At 40.1% G+C, this 15,877-nt stretch overlaps 1 protein-coding gene across 7 annotated transcripts in view; it reads right to left on the bottom strand.

Moving 5' to 3' along the window:
• The window catches only part of INPP4B (inositol polyphosphate-4-phosphatase type II B), a 345,664-nt gene that overhangs the window by 65,350 nt on the left and 264,437 nt on the right, over nt 1–15,877 (bottom strand). For all 7 annotated transcript variants that reach the window (XM_042470361.1, XM_042470360.1, XM_042470357.1 and 4 more), the window contains 3 exons: nt 14,873–15,050; nt 12,676–12,888; nt 1,850–1,994 (listed from right to left, as the gene is read on the bottom strand). In XM_042470361.1, the coding sequence (XP_042326295.1) occupies nt 1,850–1,994; nt 12,676–12,888; nt 14,873–15,050 (536 nt within the window). The remainder of the gene's footprint in view (nt 1–1,849; nt 1,995–12,675; nt 12,889–14,872; nt 15,051–15,877) is intronic.

Here is a 15,877-nt window from a genome sequence, read left to right as displayed (position 1 = left end):
AGGCCTATTGCCTAACACTAAAATAGGTATGGACAGGTTTTCGGGGTCTGGCTCACTCCTGTGAAGTGCCTATGAGTGGGCATTAACTTGACAAAATTCAGCAGTATAGCTGTGGTAACTGTCTTTTCCTGCACTTCTGCTTTAAAACAAAGCACACAAACATTGTATGTACCCTGTTTAAACACATCCTTTCTTACTAACCTTTAACTTGATTTCTTATTAACCTTTAACCAACAAGGCATATGAATGATAAATGGTGTGCATGTTGGTGGGGGCAGGAGGGTGTAGAAAGAAGTGACAAGGTGCAAAACAGTGGCAAAACTTAATTGCATAGCTTGTAATAAGAGGTCTCATTTTTGGACAGGCTTTTCCAACCTGACAGTTGCCAGCTGTGGTAGACTCTACCAGCTTCAGATAGATTTGTATTATGGCTTTATAGTTAATCTGTAAAAAAATCCAGTTCAGGAGAAGGCAACTTATTGTTAATAGAAAATGAAAGAAAATCTTTGAAGGTGCCGATAACAAATTACACTCTTAGACATTAATAGAAACATCCAAAATGCCATCCTCTGTTAATCCCATAGCCTGTTTTGAAAAGTAACATTTTAAACAATGGGCTATTAAAGCTAATTTGACTATTTTTAAAAAATTATTTGTGACAGAGTTAATCTCCCAATTTCCAATGCTTAATGTTCAACTTTGCAATTCTATAATAAAAAAGCAACATTCAAAACTAAAGTTACAAGAACTGGATCACACTGTAAGTAGTAGATGTGGCACACAAGAGTTCCATTCACCAAGCATTTTGTTTTTGTTTTTGTTATAGCATTTCCTTCTTTAGACCATTTAAATAGTTTTCAAATTTACTATAGATTGCATTCAGGGACCTTTCACACTACACAGTTATTGTGCAGTAATTCATTTAAATGTCATGACACCATCCTGTGGAATCCAAAGGTTTGTTGTTTGTTGGGGCACTCTGTTAGAGAGCTCTGACTGAGAAATATAAACACTCCTTCCTAAACTGCAAATGCCAGGATTCTGTTGGCTGTTGCCATCACAGTTATGTTGGAATCACAGTGCTAAAATTGTGTAAGTCATGCCTAAAGGTGACCTACTGAAATCACTGACACAGGCCAGTCAAAAAAACAAAAAACAAAAAACTTACATCTCACTGATTTCACTGACTATGCTAAGCATGTCTACATATGGATTCTATCCCATGACCCCAATACCTGTATTTGGATAATACAAGAATTTAATTTTGTTCTTCTGCTGTCAGAATGGCTTCTGACAGCATAACCTGGTGGTGATGGGAAATCTCTAGAGCAGATTTTTGGGTGATGCAGGTGACTGCATTGAGGCAGGGTAAAGGAAAAAGCCCTGTGGTGCTAGTAGAACCCCACCAGGATTCTGGTAGCCGTCAGCCAAACAAACTGTGTATGCACAAACTGCACTGACATAAAAACGAGTATTTGCCAACAACCCTTTTTCCTATTTCCCAACAAGCTTGGTTGGGAAGAGTTAAGTGTGTGCACTTGACTCTTCCTCTGAATGCTATTTTCAAGAAAAGCCTAGAGCAGATTAAAATGTGTCAGATACTTCAAAGCAGAACACTGTTCTTTCAAAAGGGTTTTCATATAGCACACAGGCACAAATTGAGCACTGCAAGCAGTTCTTGACTATGCAACAGAGATGCAATTTGATAAACACCCTCCCAAAATTCAAGGCCAGATTTCTGCAAAACTATATCATCAGCAGTTTCACCCCTTGATTCTCCTCTTACATCCCTTTACTTCAGCTTTTTATTTTATTAAGCCTTTCAATGATATAAAAATGTGTTTCTTACCACTTATATGAGTTGCCACGTGTTCAGCTGGTGAAGGGTCATTTTCATTTTCCTTTGTGATGCTGGGGGAATCTTTTTCAAGCAATCTATCCACCATTGCAATAATGCAGTTTAAACTTTTCCCCACATTGGCCCACACCCTATCCTGAAAAAAGTATCAGTATCACTGTTCAATGTTAAAAGATTCAGAGCAGTAGATTTAATCAGCTTCCTTTATATTGTAGTACAACAAAAAAAGTCAATGGAAATATTGTAATGGGCAGTGCTCACATCTTAAAACTATTTTGAGGAAGTTCTTTGCCACTACATTTGTAGTAAGAAGACTCAACTAAATGGTTTTAGGAATTTCCACAAGTTAAAGAAACATAGCCATGTTAGTCCCTTGCAGTAAAAACAAACAAACAAACAAAAATTCTGATGTACCTTAACGATTACCATGCATATTTTGGTATAAACACTCACAGACCATAGTCTGCTCTTTATGAAACATTCAGAATCCACAGCTAAAAAGTTCAACTGCCATTATTCAGACTTGTTTTCCTACCCTAGATCCCAGGGAGGGGTTTGTATATTGTGTGAAATCAGATCGTTTCTGACTTATGGTTACCATAAGAACAACCTTCAATGGAGTTTTCTGGGGGTGAGAATGTGTGACTTGCCCAATGTCTTCTAGCAGGTTCCATAGGTAAGTGGGGAATTAAACCCTATCTCCATAGTCATAGTCCAGCTTTAAAACTATTGCACTCTATTACACTGAACTGTTTAAAACAGTTCAATGTAATAAAAACAAAATCTATAACACAGCAGATCAAGACAACCTATGATTATTCAAGACTCTGAAAGGTGAATGTTAATTTGGTGTCAGAATGAGGCCAGTGGTGGTGCTTCCAAGGGTGTCACAGCCAAAAAGGCCCATTCCACATGGTGGGAAACAAAAAGCTTCCTCAGAAGATCTTAATCCATGGACAAATGTATCTCAGATATTCCTTTAAGCATAGATCACAAGATATTGTAGTTCTTGTTGATTTATTTATATTCTAGGCTTTCACCCAAAACCAGGACCTACAAAAATGAAAACAAACACAGATAAAAACACAAACATTTAAGTAAAAATCTACAAAAAATACTGTGAAAATGTGTTTAAACCTTCTGTAGAATTAAAACTATTTTCAAGAATATGATGAAAATACAAAAGATAATAGTCAATAAAGCAGCATGGTATTAAAAGCCCTTCTTGTCACTTCCCCAAAGCTTGTTGGAATAGGAAGTTTTCCTCTGCTGATGAATGGACAATAAGGAGTGACCTTTCCTAGCCCTCCTGAATACAGAGATCTCAATGTGTTTGTAATCTTAATGTCATCACCAACATCTGAATTCAGATTGAGGGCACGCTGACAGCCATAACATGCTTTAAAACTGGCACAATGTGGTTTCTCTCTGATACTCTGGGCAGCAATCTTTCTGCTGCACTCTTCATCATCCATACCTTCTGTTCTCAAGGGCAGTCTATATAGAGATAACTGCAGTAATCAAAATGGAACGTTACCAATGGCGCGTTACAGACTGCTTAAAAGCGGTGGTCTGCTGGCGGTGCCGGTTGCTGCATCTGGGAACCGCAGCGGCCAAACCATGCGATTCCCGGGTGCAGCTGAAAAGAAGCGCCAAAATGGTGCTTCTTTTTGTGCCCCGGAAGTGGTGCCGCGAGGTGCTAGTTGCGCACTTGCAGCGTCACTTCCGGGTTGTGACGTCTGGACGCTATGCGTCCACGATGTCAAGATGGCGGCCCCCATGTGGACGGGTGCCACCATTTTGTACGGACCCAGTCCGTACTAGGGTTGAGGGGCATGAGGAAGTGACACCCCTTTCTAACCCTAGCATGCCCCTTCCTAACCCTAACACATACTTTCGGCACATGTGTAACGCGCCAATGCTAACTTCTCTGGGTATGGAGTTCCAGAACCTGGGGCCAGCCCCTGAGAAAGCCCTCTCCATGGTCCCACAAGATATACCTATGCAGAAAGTGTGACATAGAGCAGGGTCTCCCCAGCAGATCTCAGAGCATGGGCTAGTTTGTAAGGGAGAATATGGTCCTCCACATAATCTGAACCTGAGCTGTACAGTGCTTTAAACAGAGGTCGGCAACTGCCGGCCCACGGGCCAGAGGTGGCCCGCGGAGATGGCAGGACTGGCCCCAGCCCGGTCCTGTCGCCTCCACTGCCTCCTCCTCCTCCAGGGCTGCACGACCGTGCTGCCCCTCCTCCTCCTCCACCGTGCGGAGGAGGAAGAGGAGGGTCGTGCGGCCTGGGGCAGAGGAGGCAAAGGGGGAAGCCCTGCGCTGTCCTCCCCGCCTCCCTGTGAGGGCCCGCACCGCCCTCCCTGCCTCCCTGCGCGGGCCCATGCTGCCCACCTCCTTCTCCTCTGCCTCCTCCGCCCTGCCCCCAGGCCGTGTGGTGCATGGAGGAGGGGGGAGGAGGAAGAGGAAGAGGGGGGAGGAGGAGAAGAAAGAAGAGGAAGAAGAGGAGGAGGGGGGAGCAGAAGGAGGAGGAGGGGGAACAGAAGGAGGAGGAGGAAGGAAGAGGTGGTGAGCGGCCAGAGGCCTCAAGGTTTTTAAAATTTTTATTTTGGGTGCTTTTAATGCTAACAAGTCTCCCTTGTTTTGACAGTGATAGTGTGATGATGATGATGATGATGATGATGATGATGATGATGATGATGATGATGATATGAGTCAGCTTGAGAGGCATGCACGCACTGTTTCTGAAGCCAAGAGAGTGTGACTTTCCAAAGTGCCCTTTCTGTGTGTTTTTGGTTCTTTAATGGTGATATTGATATCAGAAAGCCTCTGAGGCAAGGCCAATGTAAATTGCTGTGATTTTTACAAACTCATGCGCAGTGAAGAAAAACCAAAGTCTCTTGACCAAGTACACACTTCTGAGAAGTACACTTGGTGCAAGAACTGTGAAACCACCTTGACATGTTCAATATGCATAGCCATGTGAACCCATGTTCAGTGTGAAACCCAAAGAGTTTGGTTATGCAATAAGCCTCTGAAATATGCAAGAGGCCATCTTAAGTAAAGCCATGTTCAGTGCCCAAATGGGGGAAGGGAGGGTTGGCCACTTACGAGGCACAAACGACCTGCATAGTGATATATCAGGTTCAGCCACAATGAGATAACTGTTGCATATGCCACAGTAATAAATTCACCATATGCTGCGATTAAATTAAATAATAAGCTATCCACCTCTATCATTTGTTTAGCTGAAGAAATTAACTTGCCAACTCCCCACTATGTAATATTTCTCATCAGTTGCTATAATATGGTTAAAGCATATGGGTGGATAACTGAATTTCCCTTCATTCATTTCTCTTTGCCAAGAAGTGAAGAATGAATATGAATTATGATTATTAAACTGGAATAGTTATAAAGGTGAGATATAAAGGAGCTACGTAATTAAATTTTAGTGCTAGTTCTCCCATTAAATGGAGTGAGGTGCCCAGTTTAGACAGTGAAGACTGGAGGTGGCAATGTGTGTCCTCTCCCAGGATGGATGCTTGCTAATAATAATAATAATAATAATAATAATAATAATAATAATAATTTCTTATTCATCTCTCCCCATGGATCAAGGAGGGATAGAACAACAATTAGCAAGCAAACAGTATCAGTTAAAGTACATCAGTTAAAACACACATTGATTTAAAAAGACAAATAAGATGTATACATATTAAAACAATTCACATCTTAAATTCATCATTTTAAATTCAGAGTTTAAAAATCATCAGAACAAGCCTGCCAGAACAGACAGTTCTTTAATGCACTTTTAAATTCAGAAAGAGTATTCAGCTGTTGAATCTCTTCCAGCAGGCCATTCTACAGTGTAGGGGCAGCTGAAAAAAATGTGCTCTGGCTGACAGTTGTCAGTCTAGTCCTGACTGACTGATGTGAATGGCTCCCAGAGACCTGAGTGTATGGGGCAGATTGTGTGGGAGGAGGTGATCCTGTAGGTAATCTGGACCCAAACCATGTAGGGCTTTAAAGGTAATAACTTTGTACTTTTCCCAGAAACTAACCAGCTGCCAATGGAGTGATTTTAATATTGCTGTGATGTGATCACTCCTGAACGTCCCAGTAATCAATCCAGCTGCTGTGTTTTGAACTAAATGAGGTTTTTGAACTTGGTACAGAGGTACTCTATATACAGCACATTGCAAAAGTCCAGCCTTCAGATTACCAGTTCATGCACTATTATCTTTAGGTACTCCAGCTCTAGATAGGGATGCAAATGGCATAACAGCTGAATCTGATAGTAAGTACTCCTGGCCATCACTTCTATCTGAGCTGTCATTTGGAGCCACAGATCCAGATGTACCCCCAAGCTGAAAACACAGTCTTTCAGGGGGGACTGTAACCCCATTCAGGGCTGGTTGATACACCTCCAAACCCAATGCCTCTGACAGTAAGCACCTATGTTAAGTGCACTTCTATGAGTAACTATCACAAAATTCTCTTTTTAAAACTCATTAATTTGCATCTGTATTTCTGTACACAGCTATACAGTGGACCCTTGCCTTATGCAGGGGATCCGTTCCAGACCCTCCCCCCATGTAAGGCGAATTCTGCCTATGCTTGAGCCCCATTCACTTGAATGGGGTTCACATGTGCGGTGGTGTGGCGGCGTGCACACGCCACGGGAGCATACCCCATTCATCTGAATGGAACATGCTGCTCCTTGCACCCCACGTGCTTCTGCGCAGCTTGAGCACATACACTCAAAGCCACATATAACGCAGGCACACTGTATTTGCTAAAGTACTGACTGAGCAATAAAATATTTGTTACAGTTACCAGGGGTAATTCACCACAGTGTTTCTGATGACTAAGGTCACAAAACAGGTCTTTAGGTGGCAGTGGAAACATCACACACAGTAGCTAGATCAGTCTGCATGATGGGTTTCAGAACTGAGAAGTCCTCTTCTTCACCATGACCAAATGGAACTCTCCATGGAATGGTAAGCCGGGGGAACATTCACACTATGAGATACACCCTTATAGCACATTAATTACTAATGTTCTGTCCTATGGAATCCCAGGGTTTGTGGTCTGATGAGCGCTAGAGCACTCTAGTTGACAATTTAAACTTTCCTCTAACTGCCAATCCCAGAATTTCATAGGACAGAACCATGGCAGTTAAAGTGGAATCATAGTTCTGTAATTGTGTTATCTGAATGAGCCCAAGGCCTCAGTTCAAAGGGGAAGGACCAAGGTGATTAGAAGACAGTCTCTCAAGACAGTTCATCATAACAAAGCATAAAGAAAAATAGTATAATGGATAACATTAATAATTAAAATTAAACATTTTTAAAGGTCAAAAGAGCAGCAAAATAAACCAGTGTGTAGCTAACAATACCTTTTTTTGTTAAAACAAGAGTAGTATTAATTTAAAACCAGTCCACTATTTGTAAAATTTAAAATTCAAAAAATGGTCAGGGTTTGTTAGTGAAAATAGAGAGGTAGTTAGAGAGGTAGTCAAACATACTTTCTAAAGGATGGACTTCCAAAAATACAAGGCTACTGCAAAATAGGATCTGTCAATGTTGCTGCCCCACAAGTACTTACTGAGATCTGCAAGTAAAGCCTCTGAGGCGAATTTTAAGGCTTTGGCAGGTTCTAGGTGCAAGGGAGGTCCTTCAGTTAAACCAGGGGTGGGCAAACTGCAGCCCATGGACCACATGCAGCATCCAGAGCCATTTTTGCGGCCCCCAGGGCCCCTTGGGATCAAATATGCCCACAAATGTCCTCTGGCAGTAGGTGAATTTTATCCCTATTTCTATATCTGCCAGTTGAGATTAACCACTAGAAGAGCCAAAAAAGGAGTTGAAAGGCAAAAGAGTGAGGGGGAAACTGAGTTATGTCAGATCCTAACCACTCCAACCTAAGAAACACAGGCACTATGCAAAACTTATTAATCCAAGGAGAATATAGTTCTACGTAATTTTTAGGATCCCAAGGCTGAGGATATTTCAGATGCAGAACAGATTCAGCAGTCCTAGTTTCAACACAGTTGAGCCTAAAGCTCTAACTTCTGGCATTTGAATTCCAAATTGTTCCCATTTGTGTGGTGCTTAGTTTTGGCAAAAATTGTAACTCTATGCAGGATCTTCACTGTCCAGCAAAGAAGACCTTCCTCTTCCCTGTCCACACTTCAGTAGGTACAGCTGACTCAATCCATCCCTTGATCTCTATAAAAAGAGATGCTTATGTCTCTGAGGAAAAGGCTAGAATGTGACTCACTGTATGAAGGATCTGTGTTAAAAAAGGTAACATTGGAAATGTATTTACTAAAACAATAACCTCCTGGTCATTGTGTCTTAAACCTAGGGCTCATTGCAGTTTAAACTGATTCCTGATTTGCCCTTGCTCCATGTTGGAAATTGATTCCAAAAGGTCTCTCATTCCCACTATCAAAGCAGATCTTTTTCTTACCCCAGTGTGATCGCTTTTTTTTTGTAACATGGTTGTCGTCCCCACTAGTTGCACTGCTTGAAATAGGCTTTGGGTGAGGAGGAAGCCGGGGATGGAGGAGAAGGAGTCAGCCAGGTACAGAAGGAGGAAAGTGAGGAATGGAGGGAGCAGGAAGCTGGGGACAGAAGAAGAAAACTGGGGAACGGAGGGAGAAGGAGCCAGCCGGGGACGGAGGGAGAAGCTGGGGAATGAGGCATGAGGATGAAGAGGGGGACAATGTTTTTTTTAAAAAAAATTGAATATTATATCAATTTAACTTTTAAAAAAATGCACCGGCACAAATACAAACGCAGCGCTGAGAGGGGGAGATATGGTGCATCTGCAAAAAACTGAGGTGGGATGGTAAACACCTCTCTGTCATTAGTCCCTCCCCACCAGAATGAATCAATTCTGATCTGTTGTTCCCACTTATTGAACTCACGTCAGAATAAATTCTTCTCAAAAGAACCTCTTTCAAACTACTGTCTGGAAAAAAAAAGGGGTTGCCTTTACTTTGCTTTATCATGACAGGAATCGATCACATTGCGACAGAACTGGTTTCAAAAGGAAAGGAGGGTCATTTACACCGATTGGCAATTCACTCAATTTCATAGTGGGAACGTGCCCGTAGCAGAATAGCTTTGGTAAACGAGACTCTTTACATACCTGAATATAAAAGGTTTGCTTGCTTTTTATTAAATGTTTTGAAATTAAAAATTACTGGATTTGGACAAGTTGATCCTGTATTTATAATTCTGCCATGCTCTCCTGTTTATTCAGACTTTACACCCAGCCATGTTACCCAGAGAGAAATATACAGCAGTAGCTTCCAAATGGCACTCTGCCCACCTATCTCTTGCATTATGTATGGGATGCCTTTTTATCCTCCCTGAAGGAAGGCTTTAGAATGATAGAAACAGCTGGTATGAGAAAATGGGAGCAACTATTCAGAGACAATCTGTACCCATCAGGTGAAGTATTTTTCTTTACAAAGTTAGCACTGCTATGGTATTACCTATGAATACTACTAGCAATTACATTTTACTCAGCTGCTTAATCTGTATTGATCTTAAAGTGCCTCTTTGTATTTATAAGGAATATCATGATACAGAGAACAATTTTCAGCCTGAGCTCTTAAAATACATCTCTTGTGCAAACTTGTAATGAGAATCTCACCTCAGTTTCCAAAGCTGTGCCTGTCAGATTATGAACCTACCGTGGGCAGATTCCCTTTGATTCCCCCACCTTTTATTTTAAAAGAAGAAGAAACATATCCTACAAATAAAGCCAGACACTTGTGTGCAGATCATTGAAAATGGTTTTCACTCCAGCTTCTCTCTCTCTCTTTTTTTTTACAGTGTTTCATATATTTAATATTTCTTTCTTTGTTAGTATACCATATACAAACAGTCAGTACAAATGAATGGTTTAACATTATGCTTACCCTCATATGCTCCCAAATATTATACTTTGTTTATGAGATACTGATGGGTTTCTCTCTCTCTGGCTGCTGTTGGATTTTCTTTTCTTTTTTAAAAAAACCCTACTGGAGCAGATGGGCTCTTTGGTCTGATGCAGTAAGGCAGTTCTTATATTCTGGCTTCACAGAATGCAAGCTGTGTCCCAGATTACTCTTTCCATTGTAAGATATTGGAGGAAAGAGAAATTAAGTCAGAGTTTAAATAGCCACTACTTGGATTGCCTGTGGTGAGCAAAAGTGCCTCCAGGTAACAAGTTGTGTAAAATTTCATGAATGGGAGAGAGGCAGTTCCTCTTTTTGTTCAGGCTATTGTTCCTCAAAACGGCTTCCTTCCATGCACCCATTTGCAGAACACTTTAGCCTAAATCCAACTGCTAGTCCCAACTAAAGAAGACCAGCTGAATTAATCATGAAATAAAATCAACCCTCATTTAAATCCCATGGACTCAATGAATCTAAATCTAGTTAAGACTAACAATTGGATTTTGCAGTTTGGTTCCTGTGCAACTGTTTCCTATCCTCTGGTACTGGAGCCTCCCCAAGTTATAGCTCATTTGGTGAAGTTTAGAGCTATGCATTTCAGTTTTTTATCTTTTAAATTACCCTCCTGCAACTTCAAGCAACGACAGATATTTTGGGCTTGAACTCCTTTTTAACCCAGACAGTTTAACTGATGATCAGAAATCTTTGGGCTGTAGTCCAAAACATGGTTGGAGCAGCTGTTTAGTGAATACAGCCTATGCATCCCTCACTGTGTTCCTCCTCCTGTACCTACAGCAAGATAAAATTGCTACAACAAGTACAGGAGAAAGGTAGGCAAACAGAGAAGTGCATAATATAAAGATGCAGGATAAGTGGGGCAAACTATTTGATATAGATGGATAATGTACATGGGGATATCCACAAGAGTGAACTATGCTATGGCTATAATATCTAACACTGGAATATAACATCTACCTAGGAGCAAACATCAAATAAATCAGTGGTACTTGGTTTTGAGTAAACATGTATAGAATTGCATTATAACAGGGGAAAGATCCAGATAAACATGGACTTATGGGATTTAGAAAAGAGTACTATAGAAAAATAAGAGATTGAAGGAATATGGAGTCGAAGGCTTTCATGGCTGGCATCCATAGCTTTTGTGGGCTTTTTTGTGGCCATGTTCTAGAAGAGTTTCTTCCTGACGTTTCACCAGCATCTGTCTTCCCAGGGTCACACAGTATATACATACCCAACTCCTTTCCAGGCAAGCATTCCCTGAAGTTACCAGCCACAGATGCTGTCGAAACGTCAGGAAGAAACTCTTCTAGAACATGGCCACAAACCCCCCCCCCCCCAAAAAAAAAAAACGATTGAGGGAATAATTATGCCTGACAATTTTGTATTCTCCACAGTTTGAGATAGATCAGAATGACTCACATCTCTCAAATGAACAAATATGCAAATCAGGATACAGTAACTCCCCCCCCCCCAATTTCACACTTCTCAAAGCAGCTTTCATGGGGGAAAAAAGAAGGTATGGGGTGATTTTCCCTAAAGATGATTAGGGAACTCTGCCGTCTAATGTGTTGAGATGTTATTGCAAGCTACAGACAGATTTTAACAAACCAAAATTAATTAATTGATTTTAAAAACAAATCTAAGGTGCATGGATTGAGATTCTCTAAAGCATTCATGCCAATTTTTATGGTCTAGGAATTAAGGTAGAAACACACACACACACACAATTCTTATATACTGTACAATGATATGTATTAAAATGGATTCTATAAGAAGTCATCATGTGAAAAACTGGCTATAAAAGCTATACCAAAAATAACTGGGACTCCAAAGCAACAGGCAGAGTGGAAAGGAGAGCATCCAGACTGTAAACCGCTTAGAGAATGCTGAGTTCACTATTAAGCATTATAGAAATGTAAATGCTATTGCTATCCAGAGCAGATGATAGTCCAGAGAATTATTATCATGAGAGGAAGCAAACAGAGTAGCCATGGATGGAAGCAAAAGCCACTGCCTCTGCATTCTTCAACAATTTGGCCCTGGATAATGGTTCTGATCCATCAGTTACAACTGGCTGACAGCTTCTTACTCTCAGTTCCGTGCAAACAGATGGAAATGGGAACTTCCCAGAATATGTTATAATAGTGGCAACATTAATCTTCCCCAAGTCAATGAACTCATAAGAAAGCATGGCCCAGTTGATCCATACTTTACTAATTCAGAAATAAATGTGTCCAGCATGAACAGCATTTTCCAAAGCATTTTTCAAGCTCTTCATATATCACACCATTAAGATCTACTCTAATAATGCAGAACAATCATTCTGCTAGTTTTATAATAAAATGCACACAATATGTATATTTTTATTGTAAAATGTGTATAAAACAAGTTCTTCTGGTTCATTACTTTAAAAGCAAATTTTGACCAACAGAAGCCAACTGTGCCACATCTCCCCAAGTTATATTTTAATGCAGAAAAGGAATAGAAAAAAACTTGAAAACTGAAATTATTTTTTCCCCTTATGCGACCAAGACACTGAATTTATTACCCTCCCAACTAAACCAAAAGGATAATCATATTACATACTAAATGTTAGTGGCAGTGTTGGGACATAAGCCCAGAAGTCTATTTGATGCTATGAAAATGTATATATGCTTTTTTTCTGTGTACAATAAATATGTTTTTGTTTGTTGCTGCAATTGACTAACATGGATACCCTTTGGGAAACTTCTTAAATTAAAAAAAAACTAGAAGGGTACACACAATTGACAATTTGTAACTGTATGACTGTAGCGAAGGGCTTTTGAGAGCCAAGAACATAATTTTGAAGGTGCTTACCCACTCTTCTTCATCATATTCTGAATGGTGCGGTATAGAATCTTGTCGCTTGATCTGGACAGGATGATCCTGATTAGGTGTATCACCACTTTCTTCAACACTACTTCTTGGCACTGTTGGTTTTTTTAGGACACAACCTGGACGGGCTGTGTATAGAGCTAGAAGGGCACTTCTGATCAGTTGATCTTTAAATGCATGCACAAATAACTCTGTCTAGAATGAAAAAGAGTGTGTAATCAATGACGTGCAGAAAAGGCACATGTAATTTACAATACCATAATCATGATGGCCCTCAAATCCAGGGAATAAAATACAGCATGTTTAGTTAACATATCCATACTTCTATTGCTGAAACATTATTGTAAGTTTCTGCAGCAGGACTTCTGCACACATATGTAGAAAAAAAGTTAACTGAATGCAGTTTGTGTGTGCAGTTATGTGTCTTCTAAGTTGCTTGTTAACTTATGACAACTCCATGAATTTCATAAGGTTTTCTTAGGGAGTAGTCAGAGGTGGTTTTTCCAGTTCCTTCATTTGAAATATAGCCTACAGCACTTGGTATTCATTGACACTCTCACAACCAAGTACTAACCAAAGCGGACACTGCTTAGCTTCCAGATCAGGTGGGATCTGACATCTTTAGGGCAATGATTACTAAACTTTTATTCTCCAGGTGTTTTGGACTTCAGCTCCCTGAAGCCCCAGCTAGTTTGACCAACAATTAGGAATTCTGGCAGCTGAAGTCCAAAACATCTAGAGAACCAAAATTTGGGAACCAGTGCTTTAGGGCATGCAAGCACCTTTGATTAAATGTGGATAGGAATGCTACATAACTTGCACTCCAATATGAAAAACAGAATGATAGAAGAGTGCATCTATCATTAAAAAAACACAGTCCTTATTTTCTGTGTTTCACATTACACTAATTGTTTTGGAAAGTCAGAAGAAAGAGATTATTTTTTTTAAAAAAACCAAGTAAAAACAAATCATAATACATGAGTATATATATTTGTTTTTATTTTGCTTGCATCCAGCTAATATATTTTATCTATGAATGGTAAACATTTACTGAATAGGCTCATTAGTACATGCAGATGTTTTCAGAACCCTAGCAAGTTAAGAAAAAGATGCAAAATGTACCATATGAACACTATCACTCTAGAGGAAAATAGTTCTAAGAAATAACTGACAGAAGAGACTGTCAAGAGTTAAGAAGAGGAAGCATAAGTATGTGAAATGCCCTAATCTCAAGAACTGGGACCCCCACCCCACCCCAGGTTACATTTTCAGGTGCTGCAGAGTGCTGGGGAGGAGACCCATTAGCAACCAGATGTAGTACAATGCTGGATTTAGATGGAAGAGACCATTTTTTTACTGTTATACTGGTGAATAAATCAACTAGTTAATAGGCCATTTTTAAAAAAGAAAATTAATGTAGAATGCATCTAATAGTGGACAAATGTTCCTAAAACAGAGTCTCCTTTTTGCTTATTTATTTTGGCCAGATGGCTTTTCATTTTTTTAGCTCTGCTGGATCATCCAGGAGAGAAATGTAAGCTATCCATCAAAGAGGTAGGTGGCATGTACTAGGAACTATACTTGGAAAAACAAGTTAACCATGCCTCAATAATAATAATAATAATAATAATAATAATAATAATAATAATAATAATGGTAGTTTTACAGCTGACAGACAGACAGACAGACAGACAGATAGTAAATTTACATAGATTTTCTACTCTCCATGTTTAAAATCAATACAAATGTCTGAGCCTACATTTACACTCCAGAATTATTGCAGTTTGATACCACTTTAACTACCCTGACTCAGTGCTATGGAATTCTGGAATTTGTAGTTTTGTGAGATAGTTAGCCTTCTTTGTCAGAGAGCTTGGCAGTTAAAATGGTGTCAAACTGCATTAATTTTGCAGTATGGCAACAGAATGAGAACCATCCAAGAGGACCTGGAAAAGGGTACATTCAGTGGAATGCTGCTTTGAAGTAGTGTAAGTTTGAACATCACAAAACCTATGTATAGATTTATTAGAAAAACCACCATTTTCCTATGGCAGTATCATGAAGAGTGTAGCCTTAGAATAATTTAATATTTCCTCATACAAAGGAAGCAAGTATCTGTGAAGCAGAGTAGCAGCTAGGGTTGTTCTAGTTGCCACTGCAGGACCATTTTGAATCTTACCGTTTCTGAAAGCATCTTTAAAGAATTCTTCAAGCTGTCTGGCAAATGCTGCCTTGCAGAATTAAGCAGCAGGTCTGCATGGCTTGATATGAGAGGCTGGAGATGATTGATGTTACTGAGAACTTCTTTTGCCTTAGCTGTGTTTTCAGGTGAATAGTAAATACATTGGTACCCAGTACTGCAGAATGAGAAATGCAGGGACAAAATAATATTTTTACAAAGTCAAAATGTGTTTTCAAATTTAAGGGTGAGATGGCTAGGTGTTAGCTATAGGCAAAGGCTCTCACTGGCCCTGTAATTAATATGGAAAGGTATTCTAAAGTTCACTATAATACATTCGTATGCATTATTTTAAAACCCAACTTGCTACAGGCTAGAAAACAGACCTTGCTGAAATTGTCAAAGAAGGTAACCTTTTCTTTGATAGCCACTCCAGGCAGCACTGGTGAAACTAATTACCCCCTGGAGCTCTTTGAATGAGGTGTACTATCACAACCAAACAAGCAAAATTTAAAAAGAGTAGACATGTTTCAATTTTATAATGTTCAAGACACAGAAGTTTGATGGCCAACCATGGAATAACCGAAACAGAAACAGAAAACTGGATTAAATAAGGGCCACTTTATTTGACCTACAACCTATTTAAGTTGTGTTGAACCTGGAAAGGTGCAAGAAGGGTGGGATCAGTTGAGGCAAGGTACCACCCCTTGACTACAGTATGTCCTCAGCCTTCGCTTGTGTGAAACACGTTAGCCCAGAGGGAAATCCAATAACTGGCTTGTTCCCCAACTGACCATCTTCTGGAAGGCAAACCCAGGTCACTCCCTCCAAGTCTCAGAACCTTGTAAGTGAGCGCAAAACTCACAGGTCCACTTCAACTATAGATTCCTTCCTCACCCACCCTGGGCCACTAGACCTAAAGAAGCACTTCCAGAGTCCTGCTCTTCACCAAAAGGGTGCGAAAGTGTACACCAAACTCTTATATACTCCCTCTGCTACCCCTTG

Source organism: Sceloporus undulatus, chromosome 5, assembly GCF_019175285.1.
Source record: "Sceloporus undulatus isolate JIND9_A2432 ecotype Alabama chromosome 5, SceUnd_v1.1, whole genome shotgun sequence".
NCBI lineage: Eukaryota > Metazoa > Chordata > Lepidosauria > Squamata > Phrynosomatidae > Sceloporus > Sceloporus undulatus.
The sequence above is the reverse complement of the archived record's forward strand: the minus strand, read 5'-3'. Positions and strand labels throughout refer to the sequence as shown.